Source organism: Lonchura striata, chromosome 36 (genome assembly GCF_046129695.1).
Source record: "Lonchura striata isolate bLonStr1 chromosome 36, bLonStr1.mat, whole genome shotgun sequence".
In the NCBI taxonomy this organism is placed as follows: Eukaryota; Metazoa; Chordata; class Aves; order Passeriformes; family Estrildidae; genus Lonchura; species Lonchura striata.
In genome coordinates, this window is record NC_134638.1 from 1,563,310 (window position 1) to 1,577,198 (window position 13,889).

The 13,889-nt window shown below is 64.4% G+C and overlaps 1 protein-coding gene across 1 annotated transcript; it reads right to left on the reverse strand.

Annotated features, from left to right (window-relative positions):
• Positions 1-1,336: 1,336 nt before the first annotated feature.
• On the reverse strand, positions 1,337-13,587 carry TBC1D25 (TBC1 domain family member 25). Its single transcript, XM_077789663.1, has 6 exons — positions 13,501-13,587; positions 13,095-13,204; positions 12,863-13,014; positions 10,857-10,978; positions 8,774-8,983; positions 1,337-4,988 (listed from the first exon to the last, which is right to left on the reverse strand). The coding sequence occupies exons 1-6, from the start codon at positions 13,585-13,587 to the stop codon at positions 2,943-2,945; spliced, it is 2,727 nt and encodes a 908-aa protein (XP_077645789.1). The 3' UTR covers positions 1,337-2,942.
• Between the last annotated feature and the right edge of the window lie 302 nt (positions 13,588-13,889).

The following is a 13,889-nucleotide window of genomic DNA, read 5'->3' on the forward strand; positions in this document are numbered from 1 at the left end:
CCCCAAAATCCCTCCTGGGACCCCAAAAATTCCCAGGGAACCCCAAAAATTCCCCCTGGGACACCCAAAAAATCCCAGGGAACCCCAAAAATCCCTCCTGGGACCCCAAAAAATCCCAGGGAACCCCAAAAATCCCTCCTGGGACCCCAAAAATTCCCTGGGAACCCCAAAATCCCCCCTGGACACCCCAAAAAATCCCAGGAAACCCCAAAATCCCTCCTGGGACCCCAAAAATTCCCCCAGGAACCCCAAAACCGCCCCAGAGCCGCCCCCCAAAAATCTCTGGGTGCCCCCGAGGCCTCTTCCGGCCGGAAGCACCCAAAGGTGGCGGGGACGTCACCTCCGGACTGGGGGAACTGGGAGGGGGAACTGGGGGAACTGGGAGGGACTGGGGGGGCTGGGAGGGACTTGGGGGGCTGGGAAGGGAACTGGGAGAGACTGGGGGGGAACTGGGAGGGAACTGGGAGAGACTGGGAGGGAACTGGGAGGGACTGGGGGGGAACTGGGAGGGACTGGGGAGAACTGGGAGCACCCTCAACCAGTAACGGGAGCAAACTGGGAACACTGGGAGAATCCCAGTCCTGGCCCTGGACCTGTCCACACCCTCCCAGTTCATACTGGGAAGTCCCCAGTTCATACTGGGAATGGGAAATCCCTTCCCAGTTCATACTGGGAGCCCCAAACCCCCTCCCAGTTCATACTGGGAGCCCCAAACCCCCTCCCAGTTCATACTGGGAGATCCCAGTCCCTCCCAGTCCATACTGGGAGCCCCAAACTCCCTCCCAGTCCATACTGGGAGATCCCAGTCCCTCCCAGTCCCTACTGGGAGATCCCAGTCCCTCCCAGTTCATACTGGGAGATCCCAGTCCCTCCCAGTTCATACTGGGAACCCCAAACTCCCTCCCAGTCCCTCCCAGTCCATACTGGGAGATCCCAGTCCCTCCCAGTCCATACTGGGAGCCCCAAACTCCCTCCCAGTCCCTCCCAGTTCATACTGGGAACCCCAAACTCCCTCCCAGTTCACACTGGGAGCCCCAAACCCCCTCCCAGTCCCTCCCAGTCCATACTGGGAGATCCCAGTCCCTCCCAGTTCACACTGGGAGCCCCAAACCCCCTCCCAGTCCCTCCCAGTCCATACTGGGAGATCCCAGTCCCTCCCAGTTCATACTGGGAGCCCCAAACCCCCTCCCAGTCCCTCCCAGTCCATACTGGGAACCCCAAACCCCCTCCCAGTCCCTCCCAGTCCATACTGGGAGATCCCAGTCCCTCCCAGTTCGTACTGGGAGCCCCAAACCCCCTCCCAGTCCCTCCCAGTCCATACTGGGAGCCACACCAGTAACAGGCATCGTTTATTGGTGGTTCCGGCACCTCTGGGACCCCCCCGGCTGGAGGGGGAGGGGCAATAAATAAGGGGGGGAGGGGAGAAGGCACCCAGGGTGGGAGGCAGGAACTGGTTTGTACTGGTCCATACTGGGAGAAGGCCTACGGGCATCAACACAGCGGTGGGGGCACCCTACCGGTCCATACTGGTCTGTACTGGGAGCACGCAAGGCAGGAGGAGATCTGGACTGGTTTGTACTGGTCCATACTGGTCCATACTGGGAGGACACAAGGCCACGCCGGTGAAGAGCTCCCAGTTTGGCTGCCGGACTGGTCCATACTGGTCCATACTGGTCCATACTGGTGCGTGCTGGGATGGCTGAAGGCCGTGGCAAGGCACTGGTCCATACTGGTCTGTACTGGTCCATACTGGTCTGGCACAAGGTGATGCACGTGGGGCTCCCAGTTGGGCTCCCAGCCCCTTCCTGCTCCATACTGGTCCATACTGGTCCATACTGGTCCGGCCCAAGGCAATGCAGATGGAGGAGCTCCCAGCCGGGATGTTGCACTGGTTCATACTGGTTCTTACTGGTTCTTATTGGGATGTCCCACGGCGGTGCAGAACCCAGCAGGGAGGCACTGGGCTGTACTGGTTCATACTGGTTCATACTGGGAGGGGTCTCTGCTGCCATGGGGGGGTCATGGGGAGCTCTGGGGGGTCCCTGGGGACCCCAGGGTGGCCTTGGAGACCCCATGGTGGCCTTGGGGTCCCCAAAAGGGCCAACCTGTCCCCATGTGGGGTCTGTGGTGTCCCCACAGTGTCCTACAGACCCTGACAGTGACCAGAGTCCCCAAGGTGACCTCAGCACCTCCTGGAGATGTTCTATGGGGTCATCACCTTGTCCCACGGACCTCCAGTGACTTTGGGGCCCCTCAGGACCTCCTGGAGATGTTCTATGGGGTCACCACCTTGTCCTACAGACCTCCCGTGACTTTGGGCCCCCTCATGATGACCTCAGAACCACTCTGGGATGTTCTATGGGGTCACCACCTTGTCCTACAGACCTCCAGTGACTTTGGGGCCCCTCAGAACCTCCTGGAGATGTTCTATGGGGTAACCACCTTGTCCTACAGACCTCCCGTGACTCTGGGGACCCTAAGAACCGCTCTGAGATGTTCTATGGGGTCACCACCTTGTCCCACGGACCTCCAGTGACTCTGGGGACCCTCAGAACCTCCTGGAGATGTTCTACGAGGTCACCACCTTGTCCTACAGACCTCCAGTGACTTTGGAGCCTCTCACGATGACCTCAGCACCTCCTGGAGATGTTCTACAGGGTCACCACCTTGTCCTACAGACCTCCAGTGACTCTGGGGACCCTAAGAACCACTCTGAGATATTCTACAGGGTCACCACCTTGTCCTACAGACCTCCAGTGACTCTGGGGACCCTAAGAACCACTCTGAGATATTCTACAGGGTCACCACCTTGTCCTACAGACCTCCAGTGACTTTGGGGCCCCTCAGGACCACTCTGAGATGTTCTACGGGGCCACCACCTTGTCCTACAGACCTCCCTACGGTGGCCTCCACGTTCCCACCCTCTCTCCCACCCGCGCCCCCTACCCCGTCGGGGCTCCCGAGGGCACGCCCTGCCCCGAAGGAGGTCCCGTCTGGGGTCCCCCCGGCGCGGTGGCCCCCCAGCCCTCCAGGTACCTGGCGAAGAGCGCCTTGGCGCGGCGCAGGACGCGCGGCAGGTGGTGGCGGCGCACCAGGCGGTCGAAGTGCATGGCCACCTCGTTGTAGTCGCCGGCGCGCGCCATGACGGCCTCGCGCTGCTCCAGCAGCATGGCCAGGCACACGAAGAGCAGGAAGGGGTTCCCCTGGCCCAGCTCTTCTGGCGGTGGCAGCGGCGCGCCGTCGTCCTCCACCGTCACCTCCTCGTCCGAGGAGGACGAGCCCGAGGAGCACGACGAGGACGAGGACGAGGAGGAGGAAGGTTCTTCCCAAGCCCAACGGCCGCCCCAAGGGTCTTCGGGGCTTTTTGGGTTGTCGGTGGCACGGTGGTCGTCCTCGAGGTCATCGTGGCCGTGCTTGGTGTCGTCACGTCCTTCCTCGGGGTCGTCGTGGTTGGGTTTGAGGTCACGGTGGTCGTCCTTGAGGTCGTCACGGCCACGTCTGGGGTCATCGCATCCTTCCTTGGGGTCACCACGGCCATCCCTGAAGCCACGGTGTCCATCCCTGGGGTCATGGCGGACATCCTTGGGGCTGTTGTGGCCTTCTCCAATGTTGTGTCCTTCTCCGAGATCATCGTCACCCTCTCTGGGGTCACCACGATTCATCCCAGGGTCAGCCGGTTCTTCTCTCGGGTCGTCCGGTCCCTCTTTGGGGCCACCTCGTCCTTCTCCTGGATCATGTCCCTCTCTGCGGTCATCCTGTCCTTCTCTGGGGTCTTCTCCAGCCCCCCAGCAGAGGCTGTGGGGTCTCTGGTCGATCTCCAGGGCGTCGGTGCCTTCCTCCACCTTCCTGGGGCCACCTGGCTCCGAGTCCTTGGAGCCCTCGGGGGCTCCTCCAGCATCCCTGGGGGATCTCCCCTGGACCTTCCTGGAGCTCTTGTGACCTTTGGGGACATCGCTGGAGCTCTCAAGACCTTCCTGAACGTTCTTAAAGATCTTGGGCCCTTTTTGGCTGTCCCCGAGACGGTTGGGGACATCACTGGAGCTCTTGGGATCCTCCTGGCTGCCCTCGGAACCTTCCAGAACATCGCTGAAGCTCTTGGGGCTCTCAAAGAGCTCGCTGGAGATTTTGTGACTGTTGGGGACATCTCCGGAGCTCTTGGGACCCTCAGGACCATCGCTGGAACCCTTGAGACCCCCAAAGCCACCACCGGAACCCTCCGCGAGCCCTCCGGCACGTTCCTCCTCCTCCACGCTCCTCCTCCTCCTCCTCCTGCGGGGCGGCCGCGGGCGCAGCCCCCGGCGCTCCCGCAGCGCCCGGCCGGCCCCGCGGGCTCCCAGGGGCGCTCCGAGCAGCGGGACCCCCTCGGGGGGCGGGGGCGGCGCGGGGGGCAGCGAGCTCCAGGTGATCTCCAGCACCTTGAGGGCGTCGTCGAAGGCGAACTCGCGCTTCAGCTCCAGCAGCAGCCAGCGGTAGCAGAAGAGCAGGTCGTGCGCGCCGCGCGCCGCCAGGAAGGCCCAGAAGGGCGGGTCGGCGCGCCGCAGCAGCCGCCGCAGGTGGGCGAAGGCCCGCGCCAGCCCGCGGCCGCCGGGCCGGAAGCGCGGCGCCAGGCGGCGCATCAGCGAGCAGAAGCACACGAAGGCCTGCGCCTCGTCGTCCAGCACGGCCAGCAGCGGCGCCGCCACGTCCGACATGCCCTGGCAGTAGGAGAGGCGCGGGTGGCCCAGCGCGAAGGTGGTGAGCAGCGCCTGCAGGGCCGCCAGGTGAGGGTGGCCCTCCTCGGGGCCGCCGAAGTAGGGGTGGGCGCGGTCCGTGCGCACCACGTCCTTGCGCACCGCCGCTGCCACCTGCGCCAGCTCGGCCGGCGCCGCGCGCGCCGCCAGCGCCGCCTTCAGGGACGAGTACTCGGCCGCCTTGAGGCGCAGGTGGGACAGGCGCTCCTGGCCCGACAGGCCGGCGGGGAACACGTTCAGCAGGTAACGCCAGACCACCTGTGTGGGGAATGGGGACAGGTGAGAGCAGGAATGTGTTACACAGGTAACACCAGACCACCTGAGTGGGGAATGGGGACAGGTGAGAGCAGGGACATGGTACACAGGTAACGCCAGACCACCTGTGTGGGGAATGGGGACAGGTGAGAGCAGGGACACAGTACACAGGTAACGCCAGACCACCTGAGTGGGGAATGGGGACAGGTGAGAGCAGGAATGTGTTACACAAGTAACGCCAGAACACCTGTGTGGGGAATGGGGACAGGTGAGAGCAGGGACATGGTACACAGGTAATGCCAGACCACCTGAGTGGGGAAAGGGGACAGGTGAGAGCAGGGACACATTCAGCAGGTAACGCCAGACCACCTGAGTGGGGAATGGGGACAGGTGAGAGCAGGAATGTGTTACACAGGTAACGCCAGACCACCTGAGTGGGGAATGGGGACAGGTGAGAGCAGGGACACATTCAGCAGGTAACGCCAGACCACCTGAGTGGGGAAAGGGGACAGGTGAGAGCAGGGACATGGTACACAGGTAACGCCAGACCACCTGTGTGGGGAATGGGGACAGGTGAGAGCAGGGACACAGTACACAGGTAACGCCAGACCACCTGAGTGGGGAATGGGGACAGGTGAGAGCAGGGACATGGTACACAGGTAACGCCAGACCACCTGTGTGGGGAATGGGGACAGGTGAGGGATGAGGGACACATTCAGCAGAAAATGCCAGAACACCTGTATGGGGGAATGGGGACAGGTGAGAGCAGCAATGTGTTCCACAGGTAACACCAGAACACCTGTATGGAGAGAATGGGGACAGGTAAGAGCAGGGACACGTTCAGCAGGTAACGCCAGACCACCTGAGTGGGGAATGGGGACAGGTGAGGGATGAGGGACATGTTCAGCAGAAAATGCCAGAACACCTGTATGGGGGGATGGGGACAGGTGAGAGCAGGAATGTGTTACACAGGTAACACCAGACCACCTGTGCGGGGAATGGGGACAGGTGAGAGCAGGGACATGGTACACAGGTAACGCCAGACCACCTGAGTGGGGAATGGGGACAGGTGAGAGCAGGGACATGGTACACAGGTAACGCCAGACCACCTGTGCGGGGAATGGGGACAGGTGAGAGCAGGGACATGGTACACAGGTAACGCCAGACCACCTGAGTGGGGAATGGGGACAGCTGAGAGCAGGGACATGGTACACAGGTAACGCCAGACCACCTGTGTGGGCAATGGGGACAGGTGAGGGATGAGGGACACGTTCAGCAGGTAACGCCAGACCACCTGAGTGGGGAATGGGGACAGGTGAGAGCAGGGACATGGTACACAGGTAACGCCAGACCACCTGTGTGGGCAATGGGGACAGGTGAGGGATGAGGCACATGTTCAGCAGGTAACGCCAGACCACCTGTGCGGGGAATGGGGACAGGTGAGAGCAGGGACACGTTCAGCAGGTGACACTGACAGGGGAGAACAGGAATGTGTTCCACAGGTAACGCCAGAACACCTGTATGGGGGAATGGGGACAGGTGAGTGATGAGGGACATGTTCAGCAGGTGACACTGACAGGTGAGAGATGGAATGTGTTACACAGAAAATGCCAGAACACCTGTATGGGGAATGGGGACAGGTGAGAGCAGGGACATGGTACACAGGTAACGCCAGACCACCTGAGTGGGGAAAGGGGACAGGTGAGGGATGAGGGACACGTTCAGCAGAAAATGCCAGAACACCTGTATGGGGGAATGGGGACAGGTGAGAGCAGGAATGTGTTACACAGGTAACGCCAGAACACCTGTATGGGGGAATGGGGACAGGTGAGAGCAGGAATTGTTACATAGGAAATGCTAGAACACCTGTGTGGGGAATGGGGACAGGTGAGGGATGAGGGACACGTGCAGCAGGTGACACTGACAGGTGAGAGCAGGGACACGTCCAGCAGGTGACAATGACAGGTGAGAGCTGGAATGTGTTACACAGAAAATGCCAGAACACCTGTACGGGGAATGGGGACAGGTGAGAGCAGGGACACGTTCAGCAGGTAACACTGACAGGTGAGAGCAGGGACACGCCCAGCAGGTGACACTGACAGGTGAGAGCAGGGACACGCCCAGCAGGTGACACTGACAGGTGAGAGCAGGGACACGTCCAGCAGGTAATGCCGAACCCCCTCTAGAGGGGAACTGGGGTGAGGACACCTGGAACTCCCAGGTGTTGCTCAGGACGGATCTGAGAACCCCCCAGGGAGGCTGAAGCGGCAGCAGGTAAGATCAGAACGCGCCAGGTGTGCCCCAGGTGTGATCACAGCTGCCAGGTAAGGCTTGGGGAGAGCAGAGAACCCCCAAGGCCCCGAAGTGTGGCTCAAAGAACCCAGGTGTGAGCAGAACCACCCCCAGGTGTGCCCCAGGTGTGACCCCAACCCCCAGGTGTGCCCCAGGTGTGAACCCAACCCCCAGGTGTGCTCCAGGTGTGAACAGAACCATCCCCAGGTGTGCCCCAGGTGTGACCCCAAACCCCAGGTGTGCCCCAGGTGTGAACAGAACCACCCCCAGGTGTGCCCCAGGTATGAACAGAACCACCCCCAGGTGTGCCCCAGGTGTGACCCCAACCCCCAGGTGTGCCCCAGGTGTGAACAGAACCACCCCCAGGTGTGCCCCAGGTGTGCCAATGCCCAGGTGTGACCCCAACCCCCAGATGTATCCAAGGTGTGACCCCAACCCTAATGTGTGCCCCAGGTGGGACCCCAAGCCCCAGGTAAGCCCCAGGTGTGCCCCAGGTGTGACCCCAACCCCAAGCTGTGCCCCAGGTGTAACCCCAATCCCCAGGTGTGCCACAGGCATGCCCCAGGTGTGCCCCCAACCCCCAGGTGTGCCCCAGGTGTTACCCCAACCCCCAGGTGTGCCCCCAATGCCCAGGTGTGCTCCAGGTGTTACCCCAACCCCCAGGTGTGCCCCAGGTGTTACCCCAACCCCCAGGTGTGCCCCCAATGCCCAGCTGTGCTCCAGGTGTTACCCCAACCCCCAGGTGTGCCCCAGGTGTTACCCCAACCCCCAGGTGTGCCCCAGCTGTGCCCCAGGTGTGCCCCCAATGCCCAGCTGTGCTCCAGGTGTGCCCCCAACCCCCAGGTGTGCCCCAGGTGTTACCCACACCCCCAGGTGTGCCCCAGGTGTGCCCCCAAACCCCAGCTGTGCTCCAGGTGTTACCCTAACCCCCAGCTGTGCCCCAGGTGTTACCCCAACCCTCAGGTGTGCCCCAGCTGTGCCCCAGGTGTGCCCCCAATGCCCAGGTGTGCCCCAGGTGTTACCCCAACCCCCAGGTGTGCCCCAGCTGTGCCCCAGGTGTGCCCCCAATGCCCAGGTGTGCCCCAGGTGTTACCCCAACCCCCAGGTGTGCCCCAGCTGTGCCCCAGGTGTGCCCCCAATGCCCAGGTGTGCCCCAGGTGTTACCCCAACCCTCAGGTGTGCCCCAGCTGTGCCCCAGGTGTGCCCCCAATGCCCAGGTGTGCCCCAGGTGTTACCCACACCCCCAGGTGTGCCCCCAATGCCCAGGTGTGCCCCAGGTGTTACCCCAACCCCCAGGTGTGCCCCCAACCCCCAGCTGTGCCCCCAATGCCCAGCTGTGCTCCAGGTGTTACCCACACCCCCAGGTGTGCCCCAGGTGTGCCCCCAACCCCCAGCTGTGCCCCAGCTGTGCCCCAGGTGTGCCCCCAATGCCCAGGTGTGCCCCAGGTGTTACCCACACCCCCAGGTGTGCCCCAGGTGCGTCTCCGGGCCCTCACCTTGCGCAGGCCGGGCTCGACGCCGCCGTGGAAGACGTGCAGCCGCAGGTCCTGGGGCCGCAGCAGGCGCCCACCTGGGCCCAGGTAGGACCTCAGGTCAGCATCGCCCAGGGGGGCGCAGGGTGGGGGCGGCGCAGGGGGCGGGGCCGTGGCCGGGGTCCCCTCGGGCCACGCCAGGGCCGCCTGCGCCCGCGCCAGCGTCCGGCCCACCTGCGGGAACGGCACAGGTGGCACCGCGGGGGCACCGCGGGGGCACCGCGAGGCCCGAGAGAGCAGCAGGAGCTCCCAGCAACGTGGGGACTCCAGGTGTGCTCACCTGTGCCAGGTGTGCTCACCTGCGCCAGGTGTGCTCCTGTGCCAGGAGTGCCTCACCTGTGCCAGGTGTGCTCACCTGCGCCAGGTGTGCTCCTGTGCCAGGAGTGCTCCTGTGCCAGGAGTGCCTCACCTGTGCCAGGTGTGCTCACCTGTGCCAGGTGTGCTCCTATGCTAGGTGTGCCTCACCTGTGCCAGGAGTGCCTCACCTGTGCCAGGTGTGCTCCTGTGCCAGGAGTGCCTCACCTGTGCTAGGTGTGCCTCACCTGTGCCAGGTGTGCTCCTGTGCCAGGTGTGCTCACCTGTGCCAGGTGTGCTCCTGTGCCAGGTGTGCTCACCTGTGCCAGGAGTGCTCCTGTGCCAGGCGTGCCTCACCTGTGCCAGGTGCGCTCCTGTGCCAGGTGTGCTCCTGTGCCAGGAGTGCTCCTGTGCCAGGAGTGCCTCACCTGTGCCAGGTGTGCCTCACCTGCGCCAGGTGTGCTCCTGTGCCAGGTGTGCTCACCTGTGCCAGGTGTGCTCCTGTGCTAGGTGTGCCTCACCTGCGCCAGGTGTGCTCCTGTGCCAGGAGTGCCTCACCTGCGCCAGGAGTGCCTCACCTGTGCCAGGAGTGCCTCACCTGCGCCAGGAGTGCCTCACCTGTGCCAGGAGTGCCTCACCTGTGCCAGGTGTGCTCCTGTGCCAGGTGTGCCTCACCTGCGCCAGGTGTGCTTCACCTGCGCCAGGCATGCCTCACCTGCGCCAGGTGTGCCTCACCTGTGCTAGGTGTGCCTCACCTGCACCAGGTGTGCTCCTGTGCCAGCAGTGCCTCACCTGAGCCAGGTGTGCCTCACCTGTGCCAGGTGTGCTCCTGTGCCAGGTGTGCTCACCTGTGCCAGGTGTGCTCCTGTGCTAGGTGTGCCTCACCTGTGCCAGGAGTGCCTCACCTGCACCAGGTGTGCCTCACCTGTGCCAGGAGTGCCTCACCTGCGCCAGGAGTGCCTCACCTGTGCCAGGAGTGCCTCACCTGTGCCAGGTGTGCTCACCTCTGCCAGATGTACTCCTGTGCCAGGTGTGCCTCACCTGTGCCAGGAGTGCCTCACCTGTGCTAGGTGTGCCTCACCTGCGCCAGGAGTGCCTCACCTGTGCCAGGAGTGCCTCACCTGCGCCAGGAGTGCCTCACCTGTGCTAGGTGTGCCTCACCTGTGCCAGGTGTGCTCCTGTGCCAGGAGTGCTCACCTGTGCCAGGTGTGCTCCTGTGCCAGGAGTGCTCACCTGTGCCAGGTGTGCTCCTGTGCCAGGAGTGCCTCACCTGTGCTAGGTGTGCCTCACCTGCGCCAGGTGTGCTCCTGTGCCAGGTGTGCCTCACCTGCACCAGGAGTGCCTCACCTGCGCCAGGTGTGCTCCTGTGCCAGGTGTCCTCCTGTGCTAGGTGTGCCTCACCTGTGCTAGGTGTGCCTCACCTGCACCAGGTGTGCTCCTGTGCCAGGAGTGCCTCACCTGCACCAGGTGTGCTCCTGTGCTAGGTGTGCCTCACCTGTGCCAGGTGTGCTCCTGTGCCAGGAGTGCCTCACCTGTGCCAGGAGTGCTCCTGTGCCAGGAGTGCCTCACCTGTGCCAGGTGTGCTCCTGTGCTAGGTGTGCCTCACCTGTGCCAGGTGTACTCCTGTGCTAGGTGTGCCTCACCTGTGCCAGGTGTGCTCCTGTGCCAGGTGTCCTCCTGTGCTAGGTGTGCCTCACCTGCACCAGGTGTACTCCTGTGCTAGGTGTGCCTCACCTGTGCCAGGTGCGCTCACCTGTGCCAGCAGCGCCTGGGTGAAGGGCAGGGCCGCCGCCAGCAGCGAGCGGCGCTCGGGCACCGGCTCGGCCGCCGCCACCTCCCGCGGGCTGATGATGTCCCAGTCCTCCAGCAGCGGGCCTGGGGACAGCACACCTGAGCCACAGGTACCTGAGACCCCCCCAAGCCCCACCTTGCACACCTGAGCCCCGCCTCACACACCTGAGCCCCCCGGGCTCCCCCAGGTAGCCAGCACCTCCTGACACCCAGCCCAGGCCTCCAGGTGTGCGTCCCCAGGTGTGTCCTGCCCCGCCCAGGTGTGTCCAGCCAAGTCTGTGACTACCCCAGGTGTATCTCAGGTGTATTCCAGGTGTGTCCCCACCAACCAGGTCTGTCCCAGGTGTACCACAGGCGTGTCCCAGGTGATTTCTCCCACCTAAGTGTGTCTCAGGTGTGTCTGGGGGTGTCTCAGATGTGTCCCAGGTGTGTCTCCCCCCACCCAGGTGTGTTGAAGGTGTGTGTCCTCCCACCCAGGTATGTCTCCCCCACCCAGGTGTGTCCCAGGTGTCTCTCCCCCACCCAGGTGTATCCCAGGTATATCCCAGGTGTATCCCAGGAGTGTCTCCCCTCCCCCAGGTGTATCTCCCCCCTCCAGGTATATCCCAGGTGCACCCCCAGGTGTGTCCCAGGTGTGTCTCCCCCCACCCAGCTCTGTCCCAGCTCTGTCCCTGCTGTCCCAGCTCTGTCCCAGCTCTGTCCCAGCTCTGTCCCGGCTCTGTCCCAGCTCTGTCCCGGCTGTCCCTGCTCTGTCCCAGCTCTATCCCAGCTCTATCCCGGCTCTGTCCCGGCTCTGTCCCGGCTCTGTCCCGGCTCTGTCCCAGCTCTGTCCCAGCTCTATCCCAGCTCTATCCCAGCTCTGTCCCGGCTCTATCCCGGCTCTATCCCGGCTCTGTCCCAGCTCTGTCCCAGCTCTATCCCAGCTCTATCCCAGCTCTGTCCCGGCTCTATCCCGGCTCTATCCCGGCTCTATCCCAGCTGTCCCAGCTCTGTCCCGGCTCTATCCCGGCTCTATCCCGGCTGTCCCGGCTCTGTCCCAGCTCTGTCCCAGCTCTATCCCGGCTCTATCCCAGCTCTGTCCCAGCTCTATCCCAGCTCTGTCCCAGCTCTGTCCCAGCTCTGTCCCAGCTCTATCCCAGCTGTCCCAGCTCTGTCCCGGCTGTCCCAGCTCTGTCCCAGCTCTGTCCCAGGTGTGTCCCGGCTCTGTCCCTGCTGTCCCAGCTCTGTCCCTGCTGTCCCAGCTCTGTCCCAGCTCTGTCCCTGCTGTCCCGGCTCTATCCCAGCTCTGTCCCAGCTCTATCCCAGCTCTGTCCCAGCTCTGTCCCAGCTCTGTCCCAGCTCTGTCCCAGCTCTGTCCCAGGTGTGTCCCAGCTCTGTCCCAGCTCTGTCCCTGCTGTCCCAGCTCTGTCCCAGCTCTGTCCCTGCTGTCCCGGCTCTATCCCAGCTCTGTCCCAGGTGTGTCCCAGCTCTGTCCCAGCTCTGTCCCTGCTGTCCCAGCTCTGTCCCAGCTCTATCCCAGCTCTATCCCAGCTCTATCCCAGCTGTCCCAGCTCTGTCCCAGCTCTATCCCAGCTCTATCCCGGCTCTATCCCAGCTGTCCCGGCTCTATCCCAGCTCTGTCCCAGCTCTGTCCCAGCTCTATCCCAGCTCTGTCCCAGCTGTCCCAGCTCTATCCCAGCTGTCCCGGCTCTGTCCCGGCTCTGTCCCAGCTCTGTCCCAGCTCTGTCCCAGCTCTATCCCAGCTCTGTCCCAGCTCTATCCCAGCTCTATCCCAGGTGTGTCCCAGCTCTGTCCCGGCTGTCCCAGCTCTGTCCCAGCTCTGTCCCAGGTGTGTCCCGGCTCTGTCCCGGCTCTGTCCCAGCTCTGTCCCAGCTCTATCCCAGCTCTGTCCCAGCTCTGTCCCAGCTCTGTCCCAGCTGTCCCGGCTCTATCCCGGCTGTCCCGGCTCTGTCCCGCTGCGCCGCTCACTCTCGGGGCCGTTCCTGACGTCCAGGCGCAGCCTCAGCGCGGGCCGGGCGCAGCTGAAGGCGTTGGCCAGGTCGCCGTCGCTGAGCAGCGGCACGAAGGTGTCCTGGCCCTGCCCGTTGTGCGCCGCGAAGCTCAGGACGAAGCTTTTCTTCCTGAGGGGGCACAGCGGGGCTCAGCCGGCTGCTCTGGGCGGGCCCAGCTACAAAAAGGGTACAAGGGGAGCCCCGCTCACCCCTGCAGGTCGAACGCCCGCGCCAGGATGTGCTGCAGCACATCCAGCGACGTGATCTGCGGGTCCACGGCGAACGAGCGGAACTCGGGCGGCTGCTGCCCCTCGTTCTTCTGCGGGAGGAGGGTCCCGGAGGGTCCCGGAGGGTCCCGGAGCCCCCCGGCCCCTCACGGCGACCCAACATGGCGGCGCAGCCCCGTCCCCGCGGCGACGCCGCGCGCTGATTGGCCGCTAGGCCCCCACGTGACGCCAGAGGCGGGAAAACTTCCCGCCCGTGCCACGCGCGCAGGCGACGACGCCCCCACGAGCTGATTGGCTCCGCCCCCTCCAACCACACCCGGGGCGTAACCACGCCCACGAGCGGCCCCGCCCACCCGCGGCCCCGCCCACGCGCGGCCCCGCCCCTTACCTTGACGCGCACGCGCACTACCTCGCACTCCTCCTCCAGCGCGGCCCCGCCCCCCGGCGAGGCCCCGCCCCCCGGCGCCGCCGCCATGTCGGGGCGGGTCCCGGGGGGGGGTTGGGGGTTCTTGGGGGGTTTCGCCGCCGCCGCCGCCCCCCGAGCCGGGGAAGCGGGGGGGCTGGTGTTAGGTCACCGTGCTGACGTCACGCCGCGCCCCCCGGCGGGCCGGTGCGCGGGGCTGGGGCGGGGGGATCCGGAGCCGCGGCGCGCCCGTGCCCGTCCTGCGGCCGCGGCCGCGGCAACAACATCCGGGGCAGCGCGCGGAAGTGACGTCACGGGGCGGGCTCGGCAGGGAGGCTCTTAAATGACGTCACCGAGCCCTCCCGCCCTTTCCC

Bases quoted from the DNA above. Each gene is read 5' to 3' on its own strand.
- TBC1D25 (XM_077789663.1), bottom strand. From the start codon at position 13,587: ATGGCGGCGGCGCCGGGGGGCGGGGCCTCGCCGGGGGGCGGGGCCGCG. The intron at 13,015-13,094 runs GTGAGCGGGGCT...GTGCCCCCTCAG, and splicing joins CGGGCGTTCGACCTGCAGGG to GAAGAAAAGCTTCGTCCTGA. The intron at 4,989-8,773 runs GTGAGGGCCCGG...TTCCCCACACAG, and splicing joins TCGAGCCCGGCCTGCGCAAG to GTGGTCTGGCGTTACCTGCT.